The 15,320-nt window shown below is 41.1% G+C and overlaps 6 protein-coding genes across 6 annotated transcripts; 4 read left to right on the forward strand and 2 right to left on the reverse strand. All coding sequences in view use genetic code 12, as the record gives it.

Annotated features, from left to right (window-relative positions):
* Nucleotides 1–1,119: 1,119 nt before the first annotated feature.
* KGF57_000898 (uncharacterized protein) lies at nucleotides 1,120–1,626 on the reverse strand (the record flags this gene model as incomplete). Its single annotated transcript, XM_051755414.1, has 1 exon — nucleotides 1,120–1,626. The coding sequence occupies one exon, from the start codon at nucleotides 1,624–1,626 to the stop codon at nucleotides 1,120–1,122; it is 507 nt and encodes a 168-aa protein (XP_051610672.1).
* A 2,018-nt stretch (nucleotides 1,627–3,644) lies between these two features.
* KGF57_000899 (lipase family protein) lies at nucleotides 3,645–5,039 on the forward strand (the record flags this gene model as incomplete). The annotated part of the gene is made up of 1 exon (XM_051755415.1): nucleotides 3,645–5,039. The coding sequence occupies one exon, from the start codon at nucleotides 3,645–3,647 to the stop codon at nucleotides 5,037–5,039; it is 1,395 nt and encodes a 464-aa protein (XP_051610673.1).
* A 232-nt stretch (nucleotides 5,040–5,271) lies between these two features.
* Nucleotides 5,272–6,669, reverse strand: KGF57_000900 (lipase family protein; the record flags this gene model as incomplete). Its single annotated transcript, XM_051755418.1, has 1 exon — nucleotides 5,272–6,669. The coding sequence occupies one exon, from the start codon at nucleotides 6,667–6,669 to the stop codon at nucleotides 5,272–5,274; it is 1,398 nt and encodes a 465-aa protein (XP_051610674.1).
* Nucleotides 6,670–8,400: 1,731 nt separating this feature from the next.
* Nucleotides 8,401–11,208, forward strand: KGF57_000901 (uncharacterized protein; the record flags this gene model as incomplete). The annotated part of the gene is made up of 1 exon (XM_051755419.1): nucleotides 8,401–11,208. The coding sequence occupies one exon, from the start codon at nucleotides 8,401–8,403 to the stop codon at nucleotides 11,206–11,208; it is 2,808 nt and encodes a 935-aa protein (XP_051610675.1).
* Nucleotides 11,209–11,544: 336 nt separating this feature from the next.
* HIS7 (imidazoleglycerol-phosphate synthase) lies at nucleotides 11,545–13,320 on the forward strand (the record flags this gene model as incomplete). The annotated part of the gene is made up of 1 exon (XM_051755420.1): nucleotides 11,545–13,320. The coding sequence occupies one exon, from the start codon at nucleotides 11,545–11,547 to the stop codon at nucleotides 13,318–13,320; it is 1,776 nt and encodes a 591-aa protein (XP_051610676.1).
* Nucleotides 13,321–13,430: 110 nt separating this feature from the next.
* RAD14 (Rad14p) lies at nucleotides 13,431–14,658 on the forward strand (the record flags this gene model as incomplete). Its single annotated transcript, XM_051755421.1, has 2 exons — nucleotides 13,431–13,460; nucleotides 13,522–14,658. 2 exons carry the CDS (start codon nucleotides 13,431–13,433, stop codon nucleotides 14,656–14,658), a joined length of 1,167 nt encoding a protein of 388 aa, XP_051610677.1.
* Nucleotides 14,659–15,320: the final 662 nt, after the last annotated feature.

A 15,320-nucleotide genomic window follows, 5' to 3' on the forward strand; every position in this document is an offset into this window, starting at 1 on the left:
TTTTTTTTTTTTTTTTCGTTGTTCTGTTTCTCGTGTTTGGTGGTCGTGTTATTTATTTCTCTATTTGATCTTTCTTCACTCGCCTAAGCTTTTACATCAGTACAGTGTAGCTTCTTATGCCGAGATTGAACTAACCTCTTTGGTAGAGAGCACACTCTACTCAATCGTACACGTGTATGGTTACTTACAATTCTTTAGCAGTAACTGGGAGTAGTCAAGGCTGTTCAGTAGGAAATAGACGAAGGAAACTGTTATCGTCAGCGAGACAAAGAACAAAGATCTGCAAGTGAGAGAGAGAGAACAATGGATACAAAGTGTACATCCTACTTATCAAGGGCTTTAGTTGTAGAAACGCAATTTTAAGAATGTAAATTGTCGAGTACATATCATACCCCCTTCTGCACCTCCCACTACTATTTTAGGAAAAGCGTCGTGTTTTTTTTTGGTAAGCTCAGAGTAGAACAAAATATGGAATCACGTTACCTCTTGATTTGAGAGACAGCTATCTTTGTTGTAATGTCTAACGTTAAGGTTTCCCAAGCGGTACTGACATATCTCGTTCAATATATACCTAACATCAGAAGTAAAAACAGTAAACTGCTACTACTCCAACCTTGGCCCATTCAATTTACTAATTAGGTTTAAATCATAAGTTGAATGCATGGAAACTTCTATCTGCATAATGGGTTCAAGAAGAAGTACATACATCGCTGTAATCCAGCATGCTTTTCTGCGCATTTCGTTTCAGTAATCTGTATCACTTACAACGGTTATTCATCACTTTAGTTTGTAATTGGAGGCATCACTTTGCTCTTTGATGGACCTGTATGGCGTGGGACAAGCCTGTTTCGGTTATTGTATGCAAGGATTGACGCGTCCATTGTCTTTTTCAATCCTTTAATTTTGTGCGTCAGTGGATCCGAATGTCGCGTAATGCAGCTTTACGACACACACACACCCACACCCACGAACACCCACGAACACCCACGAACACCCACGAACACACCGCCAGCCACACACGGAGACCTAAGCGTATACACCTCGACCACCTCTCTCATCTACACAATCAACTGTAAAGAAACATCATAATAATCTTATCCAACTATAAACAAAACACATCTATCTAGTATGAGCTGGAGGCGGGCCATTGGGGGCAGAATATTCACCACCTGTAGCTTCAGCTTCCTTGCTTAGCTGCTGCTGCTGTTGTTGTGGTGGTGGTGGTGATTGTAGCTGTGGTGTATAAATGTTTGATGAGGATGACGCATATCCCTGTGACTTTGAAGATGGAGGTGGATACGGTGGAGGAACATGGCTATCATCCACACCGGAACCTTGTTGTGGATACATAGGTGGGACATATTGAGGCATATAGTAAGCTCCATTTGGAGGCAGTGGATGTGGGCCAACTGGTCCATTGGGCCCATTCGACCGATAATACCCATTGTTGGCATTGTTGTACATGGGAACCACTTTGGGCTGATTCTTACCTTTTCTTCTTTTCCACCAAAACCAAAATGCCAACAACACTATCAAGATTGGGATTATGATTAGCCAGAATAGCCATCTGCGGTTACTATCATTATTAGAATAGTACACTATTCTTTTTTCCACATCGATAATCATTATACGTTTATACCGTTGATCGGGTATATACACTTCTCCCTCCTGGAAAATTGAATTTGAATACTATTCTTCAAACTATATAAAGAGATTTACAGGTCATCAAAAATGATTATTATTTAATGACCCAATGATTCCATAGCCCCCACCCAAGCATTCTCATGAGGAAAAGAGAAGAAAAAAAAGAAAAAAATTAAGCTTTTGATATTTTCTTGGTATGTTTTGGAAGACTTCTTGTGTTTGTCCGTTTTCTCGTTTACGTTTAGAGTTCACGATTTGTAGAAGTATTATGTAAACAGCCATGGTGGACAAGATGAAGAAACTTTTGCAAAATCCAAACCATTCCATGTATTTGCAACAATTATGCTGCAAAAAAAGAAAAAAAACTTTTGCAACTACAACCTGAGCTACTGGGTAGCCTTCTACTTTTGTATTGACTTACGACATTTCACAAACTACTGCATCTATATTGGCACTAGGTTGCTTCAGCATCAACTATGGGGGGGATGGAATCAAAGATGGTGCATGTGTTGGAGCTTCTACATTAATAGTGGTGTCACTTCTTCGGCAACCTGTACATAGTTAATCCTAGCTTCCAATTATTGCTAACCACGAGTCTTTTTATTTTTTTTTCCCTTACGCGTCGAAGTTACTCATAACAACAGTTTCAATCCGATTCCTAACCTCACAACAACAAAATTGTGTTCATTGTCTCATAACCATTCAACTTGAATGACAACAAACTGATTGAAAACTGTAATTATGTAATCACGGACACAAAAAAAAAAAAGTTTGTAAATTTTCCTCTTCATTGCAAAATAAAGTTCTGGCTCTACTAAAAATCGCCGAGGAAGAACAATTTACCTCTCCCCATGGGTATCGAGGCACAATAGCACAACCGTCAATCAACTGGCTCTGCAATGCAAGGACATACAAAGTCGGATGTGCTTATTGTTGTTTGTTTACATTCTTGACGTGTAATTTTGTGATTGTTTCATGTGCGTCAACTTCCTCGGGATTTTCAATGCTTTGTATTTCTGAGAGACTGTAATTACACTGCATTGTATAACGCACAATGAAACGGTGACTTGGCTAAGCTAGAGTTGGGAAGTGATTGATGGTGTGTTCAATGTTACTACCCTTCTTTCTAGAATAAGTTGAACTTAAAGGGGCAGAATCAAATAGAGCTCATCTTGCTGAAACTACATTGCGTGGTAATCGTTTCGGGGGCAGTTCGGAAGTGACTTTTAGATTTAGACCTTTCAGATTATTTTTTAACCCTCACTTCTTTGTCCATAATGTTCCGTTTCAACGTTTCCTCTTTCTCTCCCCCCCTTGTTAAATTCCCCTGCTTTGAACACAAGTACTCTTCCTTCGTTTTGTGTCCGTGCATCCGCGCATCCAAAATAAATTGTGAAATTGTGAGGAACGCGTTGCAGTGACAACTATTTGACAATGTGCTAAGCAATACAATTTTACGAACAATATTGAGCCACTCTTGTGTCGGATAGAGCCTATTGTAAAAGCTGACATGGAAAAAATGGTTGGTGCTGGCTTTATTTACATTTTCCCGATTTGTGTTTTTGCATTCCCCACAAATTTCATTTACCATACGATGAGGCAGACGTTAAATTTGCCAACGTCTCCAATCATTTATCCGGGCTCTACAACTTGATTGGACAGAGCATTCAAACCATTGCAAGACGTGCCGAAGTAAACAAACCACAAATTGGTTTTGAGGTTGTTTTGTTGTTTTTTTTTTTTCTTTTTTGTATTTTCACCACGCTGAACCATGTGTTTTCTATATTGAACTGTGAGTTTTGTTTACATGGCGTGATTACAGGCTTGTGAACAATATGGGGTGTTCACGCTCTTCTTCCCGACGGAAGTGACCACGAGGGGAAGTTGGAGGGTACACACGTCCTATTTGAAAGATTATAAATACGGTATGATGTCTCCATTATTTTCAATATTCAATCTAATTCAATCACTACAACACCATCGTCACTAAATCCTCAACCATGCGCTACTTTGCCATTGCATTCTTGCTCTTCAATTCAATCACGGCTTTTGTCTTGGCTCCGAAAAGACCATCTCAAGATGATTTCTACACTCCACCACAAGGTTATGAATCTCAACCAGTTGGTTCCATTTTGAAAAAAAGAAACGTCCCCAACCCATTGACGAGTATTGTTACTTCAGTCAGAGTCCAAAACTCATGGCAATTGTTGGTAAGATCTGAAGACACATTTGGTAACCCCAACGCAATCGTAACTACTGTCATCCAACCATTCAATGCTAAAAGCGACAAACTTGTGTCGTACCAAACTTTTGAAGATTCAGCTAAATTAGACTGTTCGCCATCATATGCTATTCAGTATGGGGCTGATATTACTACATTGATCACCGAAGCTGAGATGTACTACATTGCTGCTCTATTAGATCAAGGATTCTATGTCGTCACACCCGATTACGAAGGTCCAAAGAGTGCATTCACGGTTGGTTTGCAATCAGGAAGGGCCACGTTGAACTCCATTAGAGCCACATTGAAGTCAGGAAACTTGACTGGTGTTGATCCAAATGCTCAAACATTGTTGTGGGGTTACTCGGGAGGAAGCCTTGCCTCAGGATGGGCTGCTGCCATCCAAAATGACTACGCACCAGAATTGAGCAAGAACTTGATTGGTGCTGCTCTTGGTGGATTCGTTACAAATATCACCGCCACTGCGGAAGCAGTCGATAGCGGTCCTTTTGCCGGGATCATCTCCAACGCATTGGCCGGTATTGGAAATGAGTACCCCAGTTTCAAGAATTTCCTTTTGCAAAAAGTTTCGCCATTGCTTTCAGTCACGTATCAAATGGGTGACACACACTGTTTGCTTGATGGTGTCATTGCTTACTTTGGTAACTCATTTTTCACCAACATCATTAGATACTTCCCTGAAGGGTGGAGTCTTGTCAATCAAGAGCCAGTCAAGACTATTTTGGAAGACAATGGATTAATCTATCAATCAAAGAACCTGACTCCTCAAATTCCATTGTTTATTTACCACGGGTCCTTGGACGGAATCGTCCCCATAGTCAACTCAAGAAAAACATTTAATCAATGGTGCGATTGGGGACTTCAATCGGGAGAATATGCAGAAGATGCAACCAATGGACACATTACTGAATCCATTGTTGGTGCGCCTGCTGCTTTGACTTGGATCATCAATCGTTTCAATGGACAAGCTCCAGTTAGTGGATGTCAACACACTGTGAGGAAATCAAACTTTGAATATCCAGGTACTATAGAATCCATTAGAAACTACTTCCAATCTGCGTTAGATGCAGTCTTTGGTTTTGATTTAGGCCCTGATGTCAGGCAAGATAAGGTTGACTTGGGTGGATTGCTCAAGTTGGAACGTTTTGCTTAAGAAGGATGTATTTGTTGTAGTATATACGAAATGTGTTATATGTAATTGAGCGAAGGTCTCTTCTGATTATAGCTGGAGCTCCAAGATGCTTTCGGTTGCTTGTAAGAATCCGTCGTCTACAGCGGGGGGGGGGGGGGGGAAGGGGGGTAGCCAATGGCAATGAGGGTAATTTTGTGACTGTTGTCGATTTCTACAAAGCTCCGCTCCCCTATTTAAAACCAGGTATCAATCTCTAAACTTTTACGTACTCCAAATCATTCAAATCTTGTATTGTGTTGATATCTCTCTTCAGCAATGGGCCCAATTCCATTCCAAGAACTATATTCAAAGCAGCAGTGAAATAATCGACATATGATTGACTCAAACCAGGATAATCAAAATTTGATGCTCTTGACGTATGATTACACCCTTGCACTGGCGGCACACCATCAAACCTATTGTTGATCCAAGTCAATGCGGCCGGTCCTCCTACAAATACTTCTGTAATGTGACCCGTAGCCTCATCTTCGGCAAACTCACCTGACTCCAACCCCCATTCACACCATTGTTGAAAAGTACGTTTGGCGCTTTTTATGGGGACGATATTATCTTGTGTGCCTTGGTAAATAAAAATTGGTATTTGTGGGGTATAATTTCTTGGTTGATAGACAAGGCCATTGTCTTTTACAATTGTATCGACTGGCTCCATTTCAAACACTTTCCAGCCGTCAGGAAACCATTTGCTCTCTCCAGTAAAATATTCGGTACCCAAGTTGTCGAGAATACTATCTATCAAACAATGCGTGTCACTTTTGGCAAGGTTTGGCTCTTGCTGAGGGCTCACTTTCTTGTCCATGAATTCCGCCAAGTCTGGATACTCATGGCCCAACCCACCCAACGCGTTTGAAACGAGACCAGCAAAAATACCACCGTCTACTGCTTCTGCTGTAGCAGTGATATTTGTAACAAATCCACCAAGAGCGGCACCAATCAAGTTGTCACTCAACTCCGGGGCATATTCATTTTGAATAGCTGCAGCCCAACCTGAAGCTATAGTACCACCCGAGTAGCCCCACATGATAACTTCAGCTCCAGGGTCAATACCAGTCAAATTACCAGAGTTAAGTGTGGCTCTAATTGAGTTCAACGTGGCCCTTCCTGATTGCAAACCAACTGTAAAGGTACTCTTTGGACCTTCGTAATCGGGAGTAACCACATAATAGCCCTGATCTAACAAGGCTCCCATGAAGTACATCTCAAACTGGGTAATTAGTGTCGTCCAACCTGAACCCTGCTGTATAGCATACGAAGGCGAACAATCCAAGTCGGCTGAGTCTTCCCACGTTTGATAGGAAACCACTTTATCTGGCTTGGCATCAAATGGTTCCATCACGGTTGTTACAAAGGCATTGGGATTACCAAACGTATCTTCGGATCTAACAAGAAACTGCCATGAGTTTTTAACATTCACAGTATTGATGATACCAGTCAAGGGTAAGGGTGTTTTTCTGAATTTGAGTATCGTACCAACTTCCAGATCCTCATAACCATCTGGAGGGGTATAAAATTTGTCTTTTGTAGGTTTGACTGGTTGAACTGTGGCCGCAAATATGCTGTCAAGAAGGAGGAAGAGAACGATCCAGTATTGCATGGCGGAGCTGTAGTCGATGCTCTTGTGAAGAATGGTCTTGACACTTTTGCTAACCAAGCACCGGTACTTATACCGAACGCGGAGCTTTCTTCGTCTTGAAACGTCCGCATCTGCAACCCATAGTGCATGACTTCTTATAGTGGAGGCGTCATTGTTGAATCGAAAACCATACGTTTGTCATTAACGCATTCCAAGTTGAAGTTATCTGAATAAACACATTAGGAAATTCATTTCCTTGAGCTAACGTGGAATTAGATGTAGATATCTCAGGCACATTACTCAAATAGGAAAAACAGAAGGAATATTAGCCGATGCGCAGAATATTGGAACGCAAAAAATTACAGAAGCGCTCTCCGCAAAACAGAGGAAAAATTTAAATGGTACTGTAGCCACATAATTAAATCTAGGACTAATGTATTGCGGAGTTGCGGTTCTTTGCAGAATATAACACATCCCACAGTGAGGGTACCTAATTTGGAGACTAGTATTGTGCAATCACGACAAAATGACATTTTATGTAGTGAGTGGATTTTTTTTTTTGTTTATCACATGCACTGTAATTTCATTGCCTCGGCTCAAGGAAAGATACCATACAACAGTTTAAGTCAGGCTGACACAGACTGACTCCTTGGAGCTAGCAACTTGCATTTTTCGTTTCATCGTATTTGTATTTGACGGATTTAGGATGTCGGAGAAGGTTGTGTTGCCAAAATTTACCCAAGGAAAAGAGGATCCTGCGCTAGTCTATGATTTTGCCTTTTCTTTCAAACGAATACTCATTTCAGAGTGTATGTGTCTGCCTGTTCCTAATTGTTGATTCAATTTTCAAGAAAAGCCATTTGGTATTCTCTACCCAATAGCTTATGAGCCTTCGGTCGAACCAAAGCAGTGGATGCAGAATTGAAGATTTGATCTTGTCATTTACAATGTGTTTAAGGTGAAGAGTTTCCGGACAAGACATAAAATTGATCAACAAGGATTGGCAAATTTGAGCAAACAATGTGAACACAACCCTGTTCTGTTCAGGAAAGCAAGGGACTACTCTGAGGGATTGATGATCCCCCCAGCACCACCTCTCAAGTCAACAGCATTTCAATGCAAACCACCTAGTCCCAACATCACTTCAGCTGGACCACTTACGTCAGGCATTGACCCTTTGGGTCACACTACAATAATTGTGCTGAGTGGCGCAGTTACAGTACGTATGTAATTCGTAAATTATGGATCTGTCCTATGTGAATGACCACCAAAAAGTGTCGCGTCACTCACACTACACACACACACACACACACTCACACACACACACCCATACATACACACACACACACACTCACACACAAAAATAATTTTTCTTTTTTTTTTTTCTTATTCTTTTTCTTCTTCTTTTCTTTGTCTCTCTTTCAGCACACAAGTATTGTCCAAAATTTTTATTCTCCTTCTTCTTTTTGGTCCGAGGTTGTTACTGTCTCTCTCCTGTCATTCCAATCCTCAATTACTTTAACACGGGTGTTTGGTCTCTCTCTTGACTTCAAGATTTCACATACTTGCACCACCACTACCCACTCCTCCAACTTATTAGATGTCATCACTAGAATAGAACAATAGAGACATAAAATTAGACAATCAATTATAGTCAACGGCGCATCATTTTCCCCTCCTCCCTTCCCCATACCCTTCACATACCCTTCACAGACAGCAACGTGTTCAAGCATAGTCCTCATCTTTCCATAAATGAGTTTCTTTGTGGTCCCCCTGGTGTCCTACCAGACCCAGCAGAAGCTCAAATCACATAAGGAGAAAAAGAAGGCTAAGGAGAAGAAGAAGGAAGTGGAAAAGGAATTGAAAAGAGAGGAACGTAGGCATGATAGTGATGCTGCAAGCATAATGTCCAAAGGTAAAAAGACAAAACCTGGGTGGGGGTTACTTCATAGGACATCCACCAGCTCGAAAGCATCCTCCACGGATATGAGAAACGATTCTGATTACAACGACGATGCAAAGTCAGTTCATTCCTCCTACACTACAAACCCACCTAATGTGGCCCTGGATCGTGAAGGCGTAACTTCTGATGCTGATGATTGGGAGTCATTGTACCTGGATCAAGTCCTGAAGTCAAGACTGTATACCAATTTGACAAAAGCAAGATCGGAGGAACCAGAGACAAGGCGTTTCAACTTGGATGAGGTTTTGAGTGAGGGACAGTCAAGCCACAGGGATTCGAAACATTCATTTGATCGGAAATCGCAGCTGCTGGAGCAAATATCAGATTTGGACTCCCCATCCAGTTCACTGACAGATATGGGTCAATCTCTGTCGGTGTTGTCGAATACAAACAGGCGTAGTTTGCCAGAAGAAGCAGAAATCGAAGAGGACAAGTCCTCACTAATAGCAAATTCCTATGGGAGAAGTGTAAAATCAGATACTTTCAAGCCACTTGGCTCTCACAACCGACAAACATCGGTGGTACCCAAACAAACACAAAGTCGTGCAATATCTCCCTTGACTCCGATAGTCCACTCAGCAACCTTTCATTCATCTACTACCCCGTCAGCTCCTGGCCCACGCCCACGTACAAACTCTGCCTTCACTACCACGTCAGCTCCTTCTGGCCATTCACAGCAGCGATACCCACTGAATGCAGCGTTCCATAGAAATTCGTCGTCTTCATCAAGCAATACTACTCAGTCTCAACCAGCAATAGGTTCCAAAGAATCTTCCAGCAAGTTTAGAAAATTGCATTTCCTCACGAGCAATACAAAAAAGAAGGGTGGTGGTTCCACGTCATTACCTTCTCTGCCGGGTGCAAACTCACCTCGCCAATCACCGGGATCAAACCAACCAACCGATTCCTACTTTCCTGAAATGACAAACCAACCAGCAAGTACTTCGATCCCGTCATTCCACGTAATAACTGACTTATCCGTGTGTAATTCCTTTGACACGATCAAGGAAAATTTCCTTAGTCCTCAATATCAATTGTTTCGTTACAAAAACTTTCAGTCATTGATGAGTGAGTACCACTCGAGTGATGCAATACATTTTGCCAAAATTAGAAATCAATCATTGTTGAAATTTATCGTGAGACATAAGCGTGCAAGGGCAGTTGTTGATGAGCGGGGCTATTTTGATCAAAAAAATTACCGTGATTTGGATAGCACCGAGTGCATATTGGCGTACTTTTTGTTTGATGAAATGAGGAGCGATATGCGCATGTTTATCAAGGCCGCATCAAAAAATCACCCATTGGCCAATCATGAAGAGTTGATCCAAGCAAATTATGTCAATTATGTGCGTTACTTGATACAGTTGCCTGAGGTGAGTAATGTTGATATTTTGAGCGAGGATGTCAAAAGACACTACGAAAACAAGCAGGTGTTTGATATTATAGGGAATTCGCTTTACTCTTTAAAGCATGACGTTTCAAGCGATGTGTCGAATGAGAGTAACAGGGCAATAAAAGCGAGACTTTTATTGGAGTGCGTGATAAAAGTATCTTATGAGTACTTTCTTCTCGAAAAGTACAGATTTGACATGATATCAAAGTACCATGCTAATCACTTGGTTCCAAAGAGACATTTGGAAAATTTATTTGGCATTTACAGGACTAATGTCACACTAAGGAACAAGGAATGTCCCAAGGTGTTGCTCTTTAATGCAATAAACTCGGCACAGTATGGATGGTATCATGCAACGACTGCACCTTTTGTGCGGTTCGTTGAAACCAGCGTTTATGAAGAAGATATGGGGGTACTCCAAGATTACAATGTTTATCAAAAACTTGAACAAGCGTCAATCAAGACTGATTTTGCACAATCTGACAATGAGTTGTACAATTCATCTGTACTGAAATTAAACTTGTCTTCTTACCAAGAATACAATTCAAAGAGTATGGATAGTCTCGTTGCCTTGACGAAGGAACCTGATAACAATACCAATGAGGGTAAGATTAGTCACCCAGAAGGCGCAGCCGAGTTTGCAACTACAGTAAACCACAAGCCGAGAAACTTTGAATATTACAACCACAGTCTTGCCACGATTCCGTCCAACTCATTCAATTTGATCCAAACTGGCGACTTGCCATATCAAGTAAAACGAGAAAACTACAAGACGATATTGCGTGAATTTCATCGAATCCTAAAACCTGGTGGTTCATTCATTTCCGATTCGATACATTTCGGATCCAAGTCGACGCACGTTTTCTTGCATGAGCACGTCAAGGGAAATTTCCCACGTGCTTGGAATTATATTGATTTTTCCGTGTCACAGCACTTTGAAGTGATTCCTAATTTCGTTGAAACGATATTGATTGAATTGAATTCGATATTTGGCAAGGGTAATGTGAGATTTGGCATAACTTTACTATCCTCGCTGTCGGAGGTCAATTATTTCTTGGCCAAGTTTGGAGGGTTGAAGTTGTTTGAAATGATTGGGAAGTTGGGTGAATATTGTGACTACTTTGACGACGATGAGACTGTTAGGTCGCAAAATGAATTGAGTGTGCATTTCCAAGTGCACATTGAAGCGATCAAAAGGGCATGATGTATTAGAGATAGAGAGTTAGATTAGAAAGTTATATAGTGCTGGACATTAAGAAAACAATAAATTAGAGTATGACCTAGTATAACCCTTTGGCAAGGGGTCGTTGCCACTAGGTTGTTCACAGGACTGTGTTGTTGCTGGTGGTGTAAATATACTCAGTGTAGCCTGCATACAAGTGAAAAATTTTTGACTCACCGTTTGAGACGAGACTCTCTTTCTCGATTACTCAATATGAACTTTCTAATTCACAACCATCCCCAAAAAAAAGAAAAAAAAAAAAAAAAAAAACAAATTAGTCCCGACTCTTTTTGCAGTCGAGCTACTTCTGAATAAAGCATGTCCAAGCTCGTTCATATAATTGATGTTGAGAGTGGGAACTTGCAGTCCCTTTCCAACGCAATCAAGCGTATCAATCCAGACTACACCATCAAATTTATTCACAATGAAGCAGAATTTCTTGCACTTGATCATGAAATCACCAAGTTAATCTTTCCGGGGGTCGGAAACTACGGCCATTTTGTTCGTCAGATATACGAAAGGAAGCTCGATAAACATATTGAAAAGTATATCAAGGATGATAGAGAGTTGATGGGGATATGTGTTGGTCTACAAGCGTTTGTTGATGGGTCGGAAGAAAGTCCTGGTGAAAAGGGGTTGGGAGTTTTGGATTTGCAGTTGGCAAAGTTTAATGTTGATGATCCAGTTTATGCTGAGCGGGGAATCAAGAAAGCTGTGCCTCATATCGGATGGAATAGCATTGAAGAGATTACAGTTGCTGGCGATGATATCAGTTCCAATAAGTCGTTGTTTAATTTGAATTTGAACAACAAATACTACTTTGTTCATTCGTACGCGGCAATAATTGATCAGGAATCCACTACTAAGTTGAATAACTTGCGTTCACAGGGTTGGAATTTTGCCATTGCAAGATACGGGAGTGAGAAGTTCTTAGCTGCTGTCAACAAGGGCAATTTGTTTGCTACTCAATTCCACCCTGAAAAATCTGGAATTGCGGGATTAAAAATCATAAAGTCGTTCCTTGAAGGCGAAAAGTTCCCAGCTGTCCACAAGTCAGATATCCAAGAACAACCAAAAGATGTTGAAGTTACACTCAGTGGATTGACGAGGAGAATCATTGCATGCTTAGATGTGAGAACCAATGATGATGGAGATTTGGTGGTTACCAAAGGTGACCAATACAATGTTCGTGAAACAAAGGGTGATGGTTCCACCTCAAGTGAGGTTCGAAACTTGGGTAAACCAGTTGAACTAGCTACAAGGTACTACAACCAGGGAGCCGACGAGGTGACATTTTTGAACATAACGTCGTTTAGAAACTCTCCATTAAAAGACTTGCCCATGTTGGAAGTTTTGAAACGCGCGGCTGAAACCATCTTTGTACCGTTGACCGTTGGTGGTGGTATCAAAGATATGCAAGATCCGGAAACTAGTAAAATTGTGCCTGCTGTTCAAGTTGCCGACTTGTATTTCCGTTCTGGTGCAGACAAAGTCAGTATTGGATCAGATGCGGTCACCATAGCAGAGCAATACTATGCTAATAACAAGCAAAAGACGGGCAAGACTTCGATTGAAGCTATATCAAGGACATTTGGAAATCAAGCTGTTGTCATATCAGTCGATCCAAAGAGACGATATGTTGCTTCACCAAAGGACACCAAAATGCAAACTATCCACATCAGTGACCCTGAGAGATATGGGCCAAATGGAGAACAATATTGTTACTACCAAGTAACATCCCAAGGTGGAAGGAAAATCCATGAGTTGGGAGCATTAGAATTGTGTCTTGCTTGTGAGGATTTGGGTGCTGGTGAAATATTGTTGAACTCTATTGATCACGATGGTTCAAACAAGGGGTTCAATTTGGAATTGTTGAATCAAATCAAATCTCAAGTTTCAATCCCGGTAATTGCAAGTTCAGGTGCTGGAAATCCACAACATTTCAAAGAAGTTTTTGAGTTGGAGTGTGGGATTGATGCTGCGTTGGGAGCAGGGCTATTTCATCGTGGAGAGTACACGGTTAATCAAGTCAAACATTACTTGCAAGAACAAGGCAAAATGGATGTGAGGTTGGATGATGAAGTGGAGTTGTAGGTTAATATAATTTAATAGATCGTTATTAGCATTTGTCATATCCTGTATATAATCAACCGAATGGTTTTGCGGTGGCAATTTCATTCAGTCCCAACTCATCCATCTTCCTCATGACTTCAGCAGAACAGAAACGCAAGATAGTATGTAGATGTGAATGATGCATATCTGAGTGCACCTACTAACACACCGCATAAGGCTGAGAATAGAGCTCGTGTGTTGGAACGGCTACAAAAGAAGAGATTGGGCAATGTATCAGTCCAGGGGGATAACACCGCGTCCTTAAGCGCAACAAGTGAGACCAACCAGGGATCAAAGCGGCCACTCAGCCAGATAGTGGACTCGCCATCTAATTCCCTCAAATCGAAATTTATTGATTTTGAAGCCGATGGGTCCGTCAAGAGATCTAAAAGCCAAAAGCAAGTTGAACAAGTTGAACAGAATAGACTAAAGGCGATAGAAATACAGAATAGACTACGCGATCGAAAAGAGTCTAATCGACAAACACTGGCCCCAAACACAGAGGTAACTTATGGCCCAATTACCGATTTGGAGAAAATTAGATTAAACAAAAATAACCCCGATGCTGTATTTGATTCTCGCAAGGGTAAATTCCAACCAGCGCCAATTCAAAAAAGGGATTATATTGAGTATGACTTTGCCACGATGCAGGATACGAAGGGTGGGTTTATACACGACGAAGACCGTCCGCGCGTTGATGAAGAAACATTACAAGAGTGGAAAGATAAACAAAAGGAGTTGGAGCAGTTGAAGAAAGCGGCACCGCCTATTGATATAGATACAGCACCGAAATGTTTTGAATGTGGGTCCCTAGATATTGATTTGAACTTGTATTCCAATTTCCGCAAGGTGCGTGCGTGTCGTCTGTGTATTCGGAAAATGCCCGAGAAGTATTCTCTTTTGGTCAAGACAGAATGCAAAGAAGACTATCTCTTGACTGAACCGGAACTACAAGATTTATCCCTACTTCCGAGAATAGAGAAGCCCAATCCACATGGGTACAGTCGAATGCAGTTGTTTCTACGATTTCAAGTTGAAGAAGTTGCATTCAAAAAGTGGGGGTCATCGGAGGGATTGGACTTGGAGTGGGAGAGACGTGAACAAAATAAACTTAAACGAAAAGAAAAGAAGTATCAGGATGCGTTGCGTGAAATAAGGAAAAAGACTAGGGCTGAAGAGTTTACGAGAAAATTGAGGCATGGTAAGTCGTTGAATGAAAGACATGTGCATGATTGGGCTGCTCCCGTTAAAATACTGGGTAATGTGGTAAAGAGACGGTGCATTGAATGTGGTATTGAAATTGAAGATGTGATTATATGAGATGAGCTCCGTTGTATTACATGGGTTCTGCCACTGCACGCACCTCCAAGTTCAATGTCTTGGCACGCATAGTACAAATTAGGTATTCAATAAGCATATAAAACAGAGCTGGTCGCCAAAATGAAGATGTGGTGGTCAATCTACAAAGACTACCTCCCAACCTTATTCTGGTACAATATTAAATGTTTGTAGCCGCCAACTTGGACGAGATCTATCATTTAATGCAACTCAGTATGATAAACTCTTCAGTATCTACACGGTGTAGGGTCAAACTTGGCTCAAACTTGGCTCAAGCAAACAACTAGACAACATGGATAGTGTTGCTTGTTTTGTTTCTTGGCTACTGAAATGGGAAGTTCTGTAATTGCCTTGCATTTAAGTACAAAGAAAAAAAAAAAAAAGAATATCAATATAGCTAGTATATTTGGAGTTGGGTAAGCTCTTACGCAATGGAATGCCACATACAATTACTTCCATCTGATATTCGCAAACAATTAGACCTGTTCCCTATTGCATTGATGCTAGAGTTCACGTGATGTGCGCTACCGTGAAGATAACAATTTATTCGGTTGTGTTCGGTTGTGTTCTGTTGAGCTACCATGTGCGCTTACTGGGTCGTGTAACTTGATACAAATAGAATGGTGTAGAATATTCCAATTTGC

This window comes from Candida theae (genome assembly GCF_024610275.1).
Source record: "Candida theae strain CBS 12239 chromosome Unknown scaffold12, whole genome shotgun sequence".
Taxonomy (NCBI): Eukaryota; Fungi; Ascomycota; class Pichiomycetes; order Serinales; family Debaryomycetaceae; genus Lodderomyces; species Lodderomyces theae.